This window comes from Sceloporus undulatus, chromosome 9 (assembly GCF_019175285.1).
Source record: "Sceloporus undulatus isolate JIND9_A2432 ecotype Alabama chromosome 9, SceUnd_v1.1, whole genome shotgun sequence".
Taxonomy (NCBI): domain Eukaryota; kingdom Metazoa; phylum Chordata; class Lepidosauria; order Squamata; family Phrynosomatidae; genus Sceloporus; species Sceloporus undulatus.
In genome coordinates, this window is record NC_056530.1 from 15,628,484 (window position 1) to 15,641,021 (window position 12,538).

The following is a 12,538-nucleotide window of genomic DNA, read 5'->3' on the forward strand; positions in this document are numbered from 1 at the left end:
CACTTCTTATTCTCGCGATATTTATAAAAAGATGCGAGACTTGGGCAAAATCAATTAGTATTCAGTTTTTGTCAACTGCAGCACACTTGTGCTGAATTAATCTGGGCTGATAAATAATGGCTGCCTTGTGGCTGTGGAATTCTGGGAATTGTATTAGGGCTTACACAATAAGCAAATGGGATACAACCACAGTGTGTGTCGTTATGACCAGATCAAACATCCCCTGGAAGGAGCACAGTGGCAAACTAGCTTACACTCCTGTTCACTCTAGTTCTGTGAGGTCTGTTGTGGCCCACAGTTCCAGAATTCCATAGCACTGAGCTATTGGAAACCATGAGGCCCTATGAGGAACGCCTTAGGGAGCTGGGGATGTTTAGCCTGGAGAAGAGAAGGTTAAGAGGTGATATGATAGCCCTGTTTAAGTATTTGAAGGGATGTCATGTTGAGGAGGGAGCAAGCTTGTTTTCTGCTGCTCCAGAGAACAGGACCCAATGGAGCAATGGATGCAAGCTTAAAGGAAAAGAGATGCCAGCTCAACATTAGGAGGAACTTCTGACAGTGAGGGCTGTTCGACACTCAAAGTGTAGTCAAATCTCCCTCCTTGGAGGTCTTTAAACGGAGGCTGGATGGCCATCTGTTGGGGATGCTTTGATTTGGATTTCCTGCATGGCAGAATGGGGTTGGACTGGATGGCCCTAATTGGGGTCTCTTCCAACTCTATTATGCTATGATTCTTGATGTCAAACATTTCTGTGATATGGATGTAGCCATTATTTGACATCAAAAATTGCACATACAGTCAGCCCTCCGTTTTTGTGGGAGATCCGTTCTGGACCCCCTCCCCTCCACACACACCGCAAAAACAGAGACTCGCCTATATTCAAGCCCCATAGGCTTGAATTGTTGGCGCACCGCAGGGGCACACCCCATTGAAAATAACAGAGGTCGCCCCTCCGTGAATATTCAAGACCATGGACCTCAAGTCCATGAGAAAGGAAAGGCAACTGTAATTTGATTTAGTTAAAGTATAGGGCCTGGAGGCTGTAACAGACTTGTCAAAGTTAGACATGTGTAAATTGTTACTGCCTAAAACAACAAAACTCACCATTCATGCGTGAAGATCCCATTGATTTGGTGCTCAATGGAGATTGTCAAGTATGGCTAGGCATAATTGATTGTTTGTGGATGGTCAGGTGACAAGTTCCTAACATCTGGCTGCAGTGGGACATTTTGTTAACTTTCTTGTTTCTTAGTATAATTAGTATGCTTATCTCTCTTGCAGATTCATTTATTGTACCTAAGGAGATTATGGACTTTGAACTTATTTTCTCTTCTTCTCTGATTTTAGTACAGCAATGCAGTAGGCCCTGCCTTGAGGACAGTAGCCAGGTTGCATGACACAGTAATCCAGGGGGGCTCTGGTTTATCTGTTATGGACAGTGTGCTTTTGTATGCTGCAAATTGCGCCCACTTGTAGCAGGAGCAAGTAAACAAGCAAACAACAGAGGCCCTGCTCATCTCAAGATGACTTTAATGTAGTAAACTTTGGCTTCAGCATAATCTTGTAGCCACTATTTGAACTTCTACCTCTCATGGGAAACTTGCCCATGTTGGGAACTATAAACAACCCAACTCTGTCCTGTTAAGTCAGCAAATGATTAATTTCAGACACTCGAAGTAGTACATTTTTGTGTTCCTTTCTCTTTCTTCCCTCTCTCTGTCTTTGGGTTTGGCTTTTTGAAGTGTAAAGAATTCTTTAGTCCTAGTATATATATATATATATATATATATATATATTTACAAAAAGCCACAAAAATTTATGCACACTTTTAAAAAGCAGTGTACATTTCTAAGTAGGCAGATACAGTTTGGATGTCAAACGGAGTTGCTTTAGCAGCAGATGAGTCAGAGACTGGTACAGCAGAAATAAAGCCGGTCTAACTTCTCATACAGCTGCAAGTGCTGAAGGCAAAGCTGGTTATCATCTGGTGGCAAAGGCTGTGGACTAGAATGGATCTGTGGAGAGTCCTGTTGTTTTCGATAAACTTCAGAGTCATAACAGCTACCGTAGGTAATGTATATATTTGTATGGTCATTTGAACAATTGTCATTTGATTGTGGGATTTAAAGCAATCTGATAGAGAAGTGTTTCAAACTGGGGTGCCACCCAGGGTGGAGCACAGCCAAAAGGAAGCACTCCCAACTCCCTGTCCCATGTGGCATTACTCATGAGTAAAGCCTTCCATGGCACAGAGGGACAATGCCTGGATCTCTGCCGTGTCATGCACCAGGGATGGGGGGATCCAGGCCCTCTCCCTCTCTCCCATGTGATGCTTTACTTGCAACAGGGATGTAGCCAAGGGGGGGGGTCCTTGGGGTCCGGAACCCCCCCTCCATTAGAAAAATGAATGGTGGCACTTAGTCTGGACCCCCCCCCTTCCTGAAACCCTGGCTACATCCCTGCTTGCAAGTACAGCCTCGCATGACAGGGACGGGGAACACCCGTCAGGAAGGTGGGGAAAGCACTCATCAGGTGTCACCCCAATTCTGTGTACACACACCCCTAGTGACACTACTGGTGTGAGCTCATGGTTACAGCTTGAAATATTTTGATGCCCAATCAAAAGAACATTGGCCCCCAGTCTCATTCCATGTACAGAATCTGACTTCACCTGTCAGAGAATGAGACAAGACAGCATCCTCCACATCTCCTAAGGCTGGAAAAGAGAATGTATGGTCCTCCAGATGTTCTTTGACTACAACCCCTATCCTCCCCATCCAGTGTACAACCAGAAATAAAGAATCATAGAGACCACTATGGAAGAGACCACTAGGGCCATCCAGTCCAACCCCCTGCCATGCAGGAAATCCAAATCAAAGCATAAAGAATGATAATGGGAGCAGTATTCCAGCAGTATATCTCATCTCTGCTTTAAGCAAGCAGGGGGAAGAGCAGTCTGCACAGGGAACACTGCACTGTATAGTGCATTTTGTCTTTGGAATACCTCACTGCCATTTGTTCACAGACAAATAGCGTAGTGCAGTGCCGGCTTGTGTTGTTGGACTATATTAGCTGTGTTACCATCTTTCCAGGGAAAGGAGAAACTTGATTATGTGCTCCCGTGATGAAGCACCACTTAAATCAAAGGCATTAAATGCATCCAAACTTTCTTTGCCATGGCTCTGCATATATTGAGAGCTTACACTGCTCCACCCGTGCTTGGCATCTAGAAAATCCTGTCAAATGTAGGCAGTCATGAACAGCTGACACATTGGAAGTTAGAATCTGGTCTGGGAAATGTATGTATTGTATCTTGTTGAGTGAGGAGCCATAGGTTAGTGATAAACAGAGCTTTGAAAACTGTAAATGTTTAAATTCTTTAAATTTAAATTCCAGAAGCTTTTCAGCACCATGGCTAGAGGAAGGTTATGTGAACTGTAACCCAAAAAGGTAATACTAGCAAGCTCTGCTGATCAGAACATTGCTTTATATTCAGAATGTCATGGGTTCATGCCCAGACATCTTGAGGGGCAGGTTTGGCAGAGGCCCTGCTCTTATTGTCTTTCTTCTTCACTCCCGAAATTTGTTGATGAAGGCTGAATTCCCACCTGTAAAATAATTTGTACTTACCCCAGTCCCATCCCTATTCAAACACATGACATTCCTCCAGATTCAAAGTGGAATCCCTTCATTCCATGTCCTAGGAAGAGACCCCCCCCCCAAGTTTTCAAATATAGTTTGTCCATCAATGCCTCAGTTTTGACAATAATAACAGGAGAAGCATTTTAAAACTAATTTAGCAAATGCAGAAATGCCAATTTATTGAAGAATCAATAGGTGAATGGTTAATTTTCTTCTAGGATACCTTGCTGGAGCTGAGAAATTTTCAATAAATGGAGTGTGGGGAACGAGAAAGGGTTGCCTCGGGAGATCTGCCAAGAATCTGAGGGAAGCTGTTTTGCAGCTTAGTCCAAAGGCAGCTGGTGCTTCAGGAGCAGCCTGAGGATGGGGATTCATCTTAGGGCATCAGCAACAATAGCAACACAACTACCTGGGCAGATTACTTTTCCAACTCCACTCACCTCCCCTGTCAAATGTGGTGTAGATGCCCAGGCGGGAAGATGGTGCAGGGGGAGGAAAAGAGGAAAGAGGCAGTCATGTCCACCAAAGCTTTTAATCTCTGATTCCCATATTCCCTGCAATAGGCCATGCTAGCAGGGTTTCTTGAATCATAGGTTCACAGAGTTGGAAGAGACCTCAATGGTAATCAAGTCCAACTCCTTGCCATGCAGGAATACATGAAAGCACTGTCCAGCCTCTGTTTAAAAACCTCCAAAGGAGGAGACCTCCCCCCCCCCCATCCTCTAAGGGAACGTGTTCCACTATCAAATGGATCTTATTGTCAGGAGGTTCTTCCTAATATTGAGATGGAACCCTTTTTCCTATAGTTTGACTCCATAGCTCCTGGTCCTATTTTCTGAAGTTGCAGAAAACAAACTTGCTCTATCTTCAGTATGACATCTGGAAGGTCAGGGTTTGCTTACACTCCTTTATGAAGTGCTGAAGGGTTGATTATATTCAGTATGTATATTTAGTCAGTTATATGGGCACCTTTGAATTTTAATTGTACAGTGGAGGGGGGGGGGGTGCCCCAGAGATTGGGAAATTCTCTTGTTTGGACTACAAGTCCCTGAATTCCCAATTCTGGGGAATTTAGAATTGTAGTCCTCCAAAAGAAAAATATTCAAGCTCCTGCTAGACTTAACATTCATTGAAAGGCAAGATAAAACAATTTTATCACAGAGGTTTTGTCTTTTGCAGGCTACTTTGGGATCATTACAGACCTTCACCTAGACCCACAGTACCAAGTGGTGCCAGATCCTTTGAAGGTGTGCCCATCTGCTGGTACTCAGCCAGTGGCCAATGCAGGGACTTGGGGGGATTACTTGTGTGATGCGCCTTGGATTCTTATCAATTCCTCCATTTATGCCATGAAGGAGATCCTCCCTGACCCAGATTTCATTCTCTGGACCGGGTAAATACTTTGTGCATTGTACCTAAGCAAAACATGAAAATGCAGCCCTTTACTGAAAAATCTGTCTGTTAGCCATAGATGACCAAAGATCCCATACATGTTAATGCTTTGAATTCCATGCAAATGAGTGAAGGAGACATAGAACCATGCTAACTAAGTATAAAGCTTTCTAGGATAAAAAGTAATAGAGGACAAATGTCCAGAGTTTAGAAAAAGTTGTGTGTTGCATTATATCTCCTAGAATCGCCAGCCAACATGAACTATGAACATGCCAGGTGGGGCTTATGGGAGTTGTAGTACAACTGTAATTTTTCTGAGCTCTGATAATATCTCTCTTCACATTGGTAAAGAGCTGCTGCAACTACCACTGCCTCCCCCATACTAAGAGACAAGCAGACTGTTTCCTGCTCAGGAAACATTAAGCAATAGGCTCTTCATTCACTTGTTAGCTTAATTTTAAACACAGCCAAAATCTAGAAGATGGTCCCTATACTTGTTCCCTACTTCATTAGTTCTTGTGCATTGACTACTGAAGGAATTGGCTTTTTTTCCTAATAGTATAGGCATCCTTGAGTTACAGATTCAGTCGAATAACATTTCTGCTATTTTGCAGGGATGACACTCCTCATGTGCCTGATGAGAAACTGAGTGAAGAATCTGTGTTAAAGATAATTGAAAAGCTCACTGACCTGATCAAGCATGCCTTTCCAGGTAAGGATCTCCCTGAACTATTGAGTGGCAACAAGGCAGTGACAAGAAATAAAGAGCCAGCTGTAATGAGCATTACATTTCAGGAACACAGATTTCATTATACATCAGGGTAACATGTCAAAATCTATTACTAGTATTTCCACAATTGAGCAAGACTATAGAGTCTACCTTTATAAAGGTTATCAGAGACAGGCTTCAGCAAGTGTAGGTGAGGCTATATGTGGTAGAGTCTCCTTTTTTGGAAGTTCTAAACAGAGGCTGGATGGCCATCTGTCATAGGGAGTGCCTTGGTTGTGCCTTCTTGCTTGGCAGTGGGTTGGACCAATGGCCCTTACACATATCAGTTAACACATCTGAAGTAAACCCTCCATTGTTTTTTTTTTGTCATCCCACAGTGTATTTATATAAAGCAAAACCTCCAAGTCATACTTCCCAGTTAAAGCCATACATATTATAATAGCATGCATCACAGTTGGATCAAACACATGATACATGATAGAATTCCCCAGCACAATATCATGGCAGCATTTGCCCAATCGTGACGCCAATCGTGTCTAGATGTGGCCACTGTGTTGAGGAATTCTGAGAGAAAATAACAGGGGATGGTAATAGTAGTGTGGGTTACAGAGCTGAGCCTTTTTTCAAAGGAACGATGGCATCTCCCTTTCAGAATTTGATGGAGAGGAACACTGTTTCAAGATGAGTATTACTATTGTGTGCATATTCTTTGCTCAGGTTTTCATACTTTCCTGCCCTTTTTATCATCTAAAAAACATTAGTGGTGCAGTAATTTTTCTGCTGTCCTGATTTTTGCAAAGAGGTGGAGTACCTCAATCAGTTGATTGCCTATGTTTTGATATTTGTTTTGCACAGTTTGAGCACAAAAAAACCCTTTCATTACTTGCTAGTCTCCCTACCATGCTATTTGACTTCTGCTTCCTTTAGATACTCAGGTATATCCTGCAATGGGCAACCATGACTTCCACCCCAAAAACCAGCTCCCAGCTGAGGAGAACAGGATCTACCGTGCAACAGCAGAACTATGGCACCCTTGGCTGAACAACCATTCTGTGCAGACGTTCAAAGCAGGTACATGTGTGAGATTCAGGTGGGGTACTCTAGGCAAGAAAGGCTAAATAAAATATGCCCATCTGGTTCTTTAGGGTATATAAGAAAATGGAGTATTATCATAGTCATAGGCCTTAGGAGGATACTTAGTTCATGTAAAATTAGAGCTCAGAAAAGTAACTTTACTTTGGAAATTTCATAGCAGGCTGGGAATGCTGGAAGCTATAGCTCAAAAGAAGAACCTTTTCAACCTCTTGGTCAAAATATTTATCCATCTATTTTAGGCTGGCATGCTGTTGAGAAGCTAAGTCATTGTAAACCAATTTATGAGTGTATAAAGTTGAATTGCGCAAATGCAAAACAGGGGAAGGGAGGCATACTTACACCATCAGGACCATTGTTCATGTGGAGCCAGCATCATGGCTGCCCGATGACATATCCCAATGCACACAGTGTCCTGACACACCATGTGCCTTTGTTGTGCAGTCTGAGGTCCCATTACTGTACCCAGTTGTGCTTTATCATAGTCCACTAGCATGGTTGCATATCGTGCCAGTGACATAGGGCTGATACAGATGGCTCTAAAGTGGCGGCTTGATGCCAACCCTAAAGCCACGTCACTGTGGCTATGGCACCCCTTGGAGGGTGCAAAAAGGAATCACTTTTTGCTGCTCCTTTTTAGGCCAGATCAGAGCCATGACATGAGGTTGCTGAGGCCTTGATTCGGCCAGGAAAGGGGCGGCCTCTTGTAGCTCCATCCTGATGGAATGTGCTACCATTGGATAAGTTCATGTAATCCTCACTGGTGTTCTTAAATTGAACTTAAAGAACTTGATGTTGTCTTCTGTTTTTAAATACATATATACCCATTTTTTATTTTTATAAATTGGTTTTTATTGCTGTTCTTTAAAATTTCTTGTTGTTGTTGTTTTGTAAACTGACTTTTGTAAACTGCCTTAAGGTCAGCTTCAACTTACAACAACCCCATGAATGAGAGACCCTGTCTTCAATACCCTGACTCAGGTCTTGCAGACTCAGGGCAGCCATGGCTTCTTTGATTGTGTCTATCTATCTGGTATGCAGTCTTCCTCTTTTCCTGCTGCCTTCTACTTGCCAGGCATTCTAGTCTTTTCTAGCGAGTCATGTCTTCTCGTGTTATGTTCAAAGTACGACAGTCTTAGATTAGTAATCTTGGCTTCTAGGCAAAACTCAGGCTTTTAGGCAAAACTTGATTTGCTGTAGGACCCATTTATTTGTGTTTTTAAATCTCCTCTCCAGCACCACATTTCAAATGAGTTTATTTTCTAATATGAAGTTCTATGAAGCACTGCAATGTTTATACATTCTATTTCTTGTTTTGCTATATCTAGCTTCTGCTGAGTTATGCTTCTCACATTCCATATTCCAATAATAGGTGTTGTGTATCTTCAAATTTCCTCTGAGCATGTAAACAGCTGATGCTTGGGTCCACTTGCATTGTTAACCATAGTGCCACCCTTAGTTGTTCTTTGCTCAGTAGAGCAGTAGTTATTCTTGTTGTTGTTGTTGCAGCATCAATAATTGTATATTATTTGTTATCGTTATGAAATGGTGACATAGAAAACTGTCTTTAGGGGGCTTTGCTCTGAAAGGAGTCGTGCAGTAATTTTAAATAAATAAATAGCCCTGTTGGCTTTTTTGCAGGTGCTTTCTACAGTCAGTTACTGTCCAGTTCTGGGCCAGCAAGACGGATGGTTGTCCTCAATACAAATCTGTACTATGAAAATAATAATCAAACCATCAGCCTAGAGGATCCAGGAGGCCAGTTCCAGTGGCTAGAGGATACACTGACTAGTGCAGCAGATGCAAGAGAAAAGGTTCCTTTCCTTACCGATGGTGATTTTATTCATTCATATCCCTCTTTTATTCATTCATATCCCTCTTTTTCCCAATAATGGAGATCAAAGGAGCTTACAACTTACTTAAAAACAAAACATACTGACATAGGATCTTAGCATTTAAATGGGCTCATAAAGGTTTTCATCAGCACTTTGAATTTTGGCCAAAAATGGACTAGCATCCAGTGGGGAGGTTGCAATAAGGGTGTTGTGTGCTCCCTTATGATAAAGGTGGGAGACCTATTTCAGAACAAGGGCCAAATTCAATTTCACATTCAGTTTTAAGGTCTACATTCCAGAAAAGGATTGGAACAATTTTTTAAAACTTATTTTAGTTTAAAGCTTTTACTTCCACTAGCTAATCCTTTCAGATCTGAGAATGGGGGGAAACATACTAAACCTAAGAAATCACAAGAAGGCCAGAGTCTGTGGTTTCCCATTCCTGACTTATAGGCTACTTACCTTACTCAAATGAGAGCTGCAGCAAGACCAAGGCCTTACCGGGAACTGGCCTTATTTTTCAGAAAATGGTTCACGTAATCTCTGCTCCACCAATTATGCCAGGTTCTATTATCTGTATGTGGGGGTCTTTATATGTATCCTTTCTTGATTCCTTTTCTTTGTAGGTTTATATTATTGGGCATGTCCCTCCTGGCTTCTTTGAAAAGAAACGAAGCAAGGCCTGGTTCCGAGAATGTTTCAACCAACGATACACAAAAATCATTCAGAAACATCACAGAGTGATTGTGGCCCAGTTCTTTGGGCATCATCACACAGATAGTTTTAGAATGTTCTACAGTGACACAGGTAAACTCCCTTTAATGACACAGGGTTCAAAGATCTTCCATAGCATGTCAGCTATTTTAATTGGTAGAACTAGTACCCATTTTTAGATTGTATGCTTTTGGCAGAGTTGTCTGTCTTCTTGTTGTTGTTGTTTTATTCTATAAAGTGTAAGGTACATTGATGGTGCTATATTTATTAAACAGAGTGGGATAATGATGATGATGATGATAAAATAATAATAAATAGAAACCCCACAATGATTAGATAAAAACACAGTGGAAACTACACAGCAGAGGGGTTTGAGGGAGTCCAGCAACCATCGGAGGGACAATCTTTGTGGAACGCTCCACACCTAGTTTCCTTGGTGATAACAGGTTGCAACAGATTGAGCAGTGCTACAAGCAGGATAGGTGACCTAGTCTCGTTTTGCTTCCCACAATGCCCAGAGTGTAGCCATAGAGCAGTGTGCAGAGTGCCTGGGCAGAATTTCTTTTTCATAGGGCTTTCAAGAGGAGGTGTCAGTGGTAGAATTCCTTGTTCCTTGGTAGCTGACCAAGAATGCCAAGTGTTAATTCTACACTGAACAACTGAGAGGGAAAGTAAAAACAGCCACACACTTCAATGGAACAGATGGAAAGAGACAAAAACTCTTAACATCAGTTGGCAGTGATAGCCACTCTTGTGCCAGAAGGCCTCTGGATAAGTGGTTGTGATGGTCTTCCTTGTTTTCATTTCATTTCAGGTTCTCCTATCAATGTCATGTTTTTATCTCCAGCTGTAACACCCTGGAAAACAACCTTACCAGGTGTGCACAATGGAGCCAACAACCCTGGTATCCGGGTGTTTACATATGACCATGACACTTTGCAAGTTGAGGTAGGGGAAAATTTAAATTGCATGCATTTGACTGTGGAAAATCAAGTATCGGTGTCACAGTTTGACCTAACAACATGGGCAGTGAAGGACAGTATTCTGGTAGGCAAATTAATGCTTTGTGTTTTAGGGGAAAGATGTATGACAGAATATATAAAATTAATCACAAATATGAAGAAAGTGGCTAGGGAGAAGTTTTCCCCTTCTCCTCTAATACTAGAGAGCTAGCGTGGTGTAGTGGTTTGAGCATTAAACTTTGATTTTTGGATATCAGTGCTCAAATCCTCACTTAGCCATGGAAATGGTTTGGGTGACCTTGAGCAAGTCAGACTCCCTCATTCTAAAAGAAAGGCACAAACAAATCCCCTCTGAACAAACTTGCTAAGAAAACCTCTTTGATAGCTTTCCCTTAGGGTCTCCATAAGTTAGAAATGACTCAACGGCACACAGCAACAACAAAACTAATACTAGAACTCCTGGAGTCATCCAAAAAGAAATTCTTCTTCACATACTACATAGTTAAATTATAGAATTTGCAACCAAAAGATGTGCTGAAGGCCACCAACTTTGATGGTTTTCAAAGGGGATTAGATAAATCAATGGAATATAAAACATGGTAGCCATGAACCTGGATTACAAGCAGCGTCCTTCTGAACACCAGTCCCTTGTGTTCTGCTTGTGGGCAGCTGTGATAAGCTGTTAGATTTATTGAACTTTAAGTCCCAGAAATCGTAGTCAACATAACCAATGGGCAGAGATTCAAACCACTGCATTGAGTGGGGACTTGAGCATACAGGGATTTTATTATACACAGGGGGATCTTGGAACCAAACCCCAGTGTATAATAAGGGTCCACTGTATATCATTCTTTATGCCAAGTTCATGGGTGAGTGTGGATTCGTCCATAGCCAAAACAACACCATCCATGCTCAAGAAGAACCTATCAAGATCAAGGTTTGTAGAAATATCGTCCCTGCTACAAAACTACTTTTTGGGTATGGAATAGCCGTTCCTTAGTTGGGGAGATATGGAAAAGCTTGCAGTGGGGAGATATGGAAAAAGTTGGGGAGATATGGAAAAGCTTTCAGTGATGCAGGCAACTGAAATGCAGTATCCTAGGAAAGGACATAGTTGCCTGGAACCCTGCAATAGAGCCCTGCGCATTGCAATATTTTGTTGCCGGTCCCTTTTCTAAATTAATAAAACCAAATGGTTTGCTCCCACCACTGAGTTGCCTTTGTTGCTTTGTAATGTCTTTTGTTGTTTTAGGATATAGTTACTTATTATTTACACCTCACCCACGCTAACCAGAGAGCACCTGAATGGAAGAAAGAATATAGCCTGACAGAAGCTTTCCAGATCCCAGATGCTTCTGTCCAGTCCATGCACCTGCTACTGGAAAAACTTGAGAAGGACCAGGAGCACCTCCAGCGGTATTATCAGTATAACTCAGTTCAATATGACCTGACATACTGCGATGACAATTGCCAGACTGACCATCTCTGTGCCATCCGGGAGGTAGATTTTGCAAAATACAGCCAGTGCATCCAAACCAGGAGTGCTGCAGCAGCATCCTCAGCCTCCATGCTGTATCTTGTCTCATGTTGCTCCATACTTGAGCTCATTCTTCTAGGACTGTGGGGCCTTGGGCAGAGTGGGACATGAGCAGGATGGTATAGATTTCACATAGGCATGTGATTGCTATAGAAGCATAGTGTTGGAAGAGACCACAAGGACAATCTAATCCAAGAAAATTTAATTATGGAATGTTTTATTTTAGCATGATGAATAAAATATTTACAACAAGGTGTCCATACATTCTCCAAATCATTTCTAAAAACCATTTGCTGGTCCCCAAAGTGGGCGGTAGTGCCCCCCAAGGGGTGTTGGAAAGCTCCAGTGGCCTTGAGAAAGCCACATGCTCCCAGCCTCAGTCAGAGGATGGCAATGGCCAACCCTCTGTGAAGAAACATGCCAGGAAAGCCCTGATAGGTTTTTGCCTTAAGGTTGACATAAATCAGAAATAACTTAGAGGCACACAACAAAAACTGCAAAACTCAGGCTTCCATAGAATGGAGCCAGGGTCCCTTTCTGCTACGTGTTTATAGTGCTGTGGATTTACTTTGATTGTCATGGTTTAATCTGATGGAGCCCTGGCATTTGTGGTTTAGAGACGCACTTGGAATT

At 42.2% G+C, this 12,538-nt stretch overlaps 1 protein-coding gene across 1 annotated transcript; it reads left to right on the forward strand.

Annotated features, from left to right (window-relative positions):
- Positions 1-1,741: 1,741 nt before the first annotated feature.
- On the forward strand, positions 1,742-12,155 carry SMPDL3B (sphingomyelin phosphodiesterase acid like 3B). Its single transcript, XM_042440257.1, is given in 9 exon segments — positions 1,742-2,071; positions 4,823-5,036; positions 5,650-5,747; positions 6,693-6,836; positions 8,499-8,671; positions 9,319-9,499; positions 10,221-10,354; positions 11,621-11,994; positions 11,996-12,155. Coding segments are annotated over 9 exon segments (1,425 nt in total). The 5' UTR covers positions 1,742-2,010; the 3' UTR covers positions 12,042-12,155.
- The last annotated feature ends 383 nt before the right edge of the window (positions 12,156-12,538 follow it).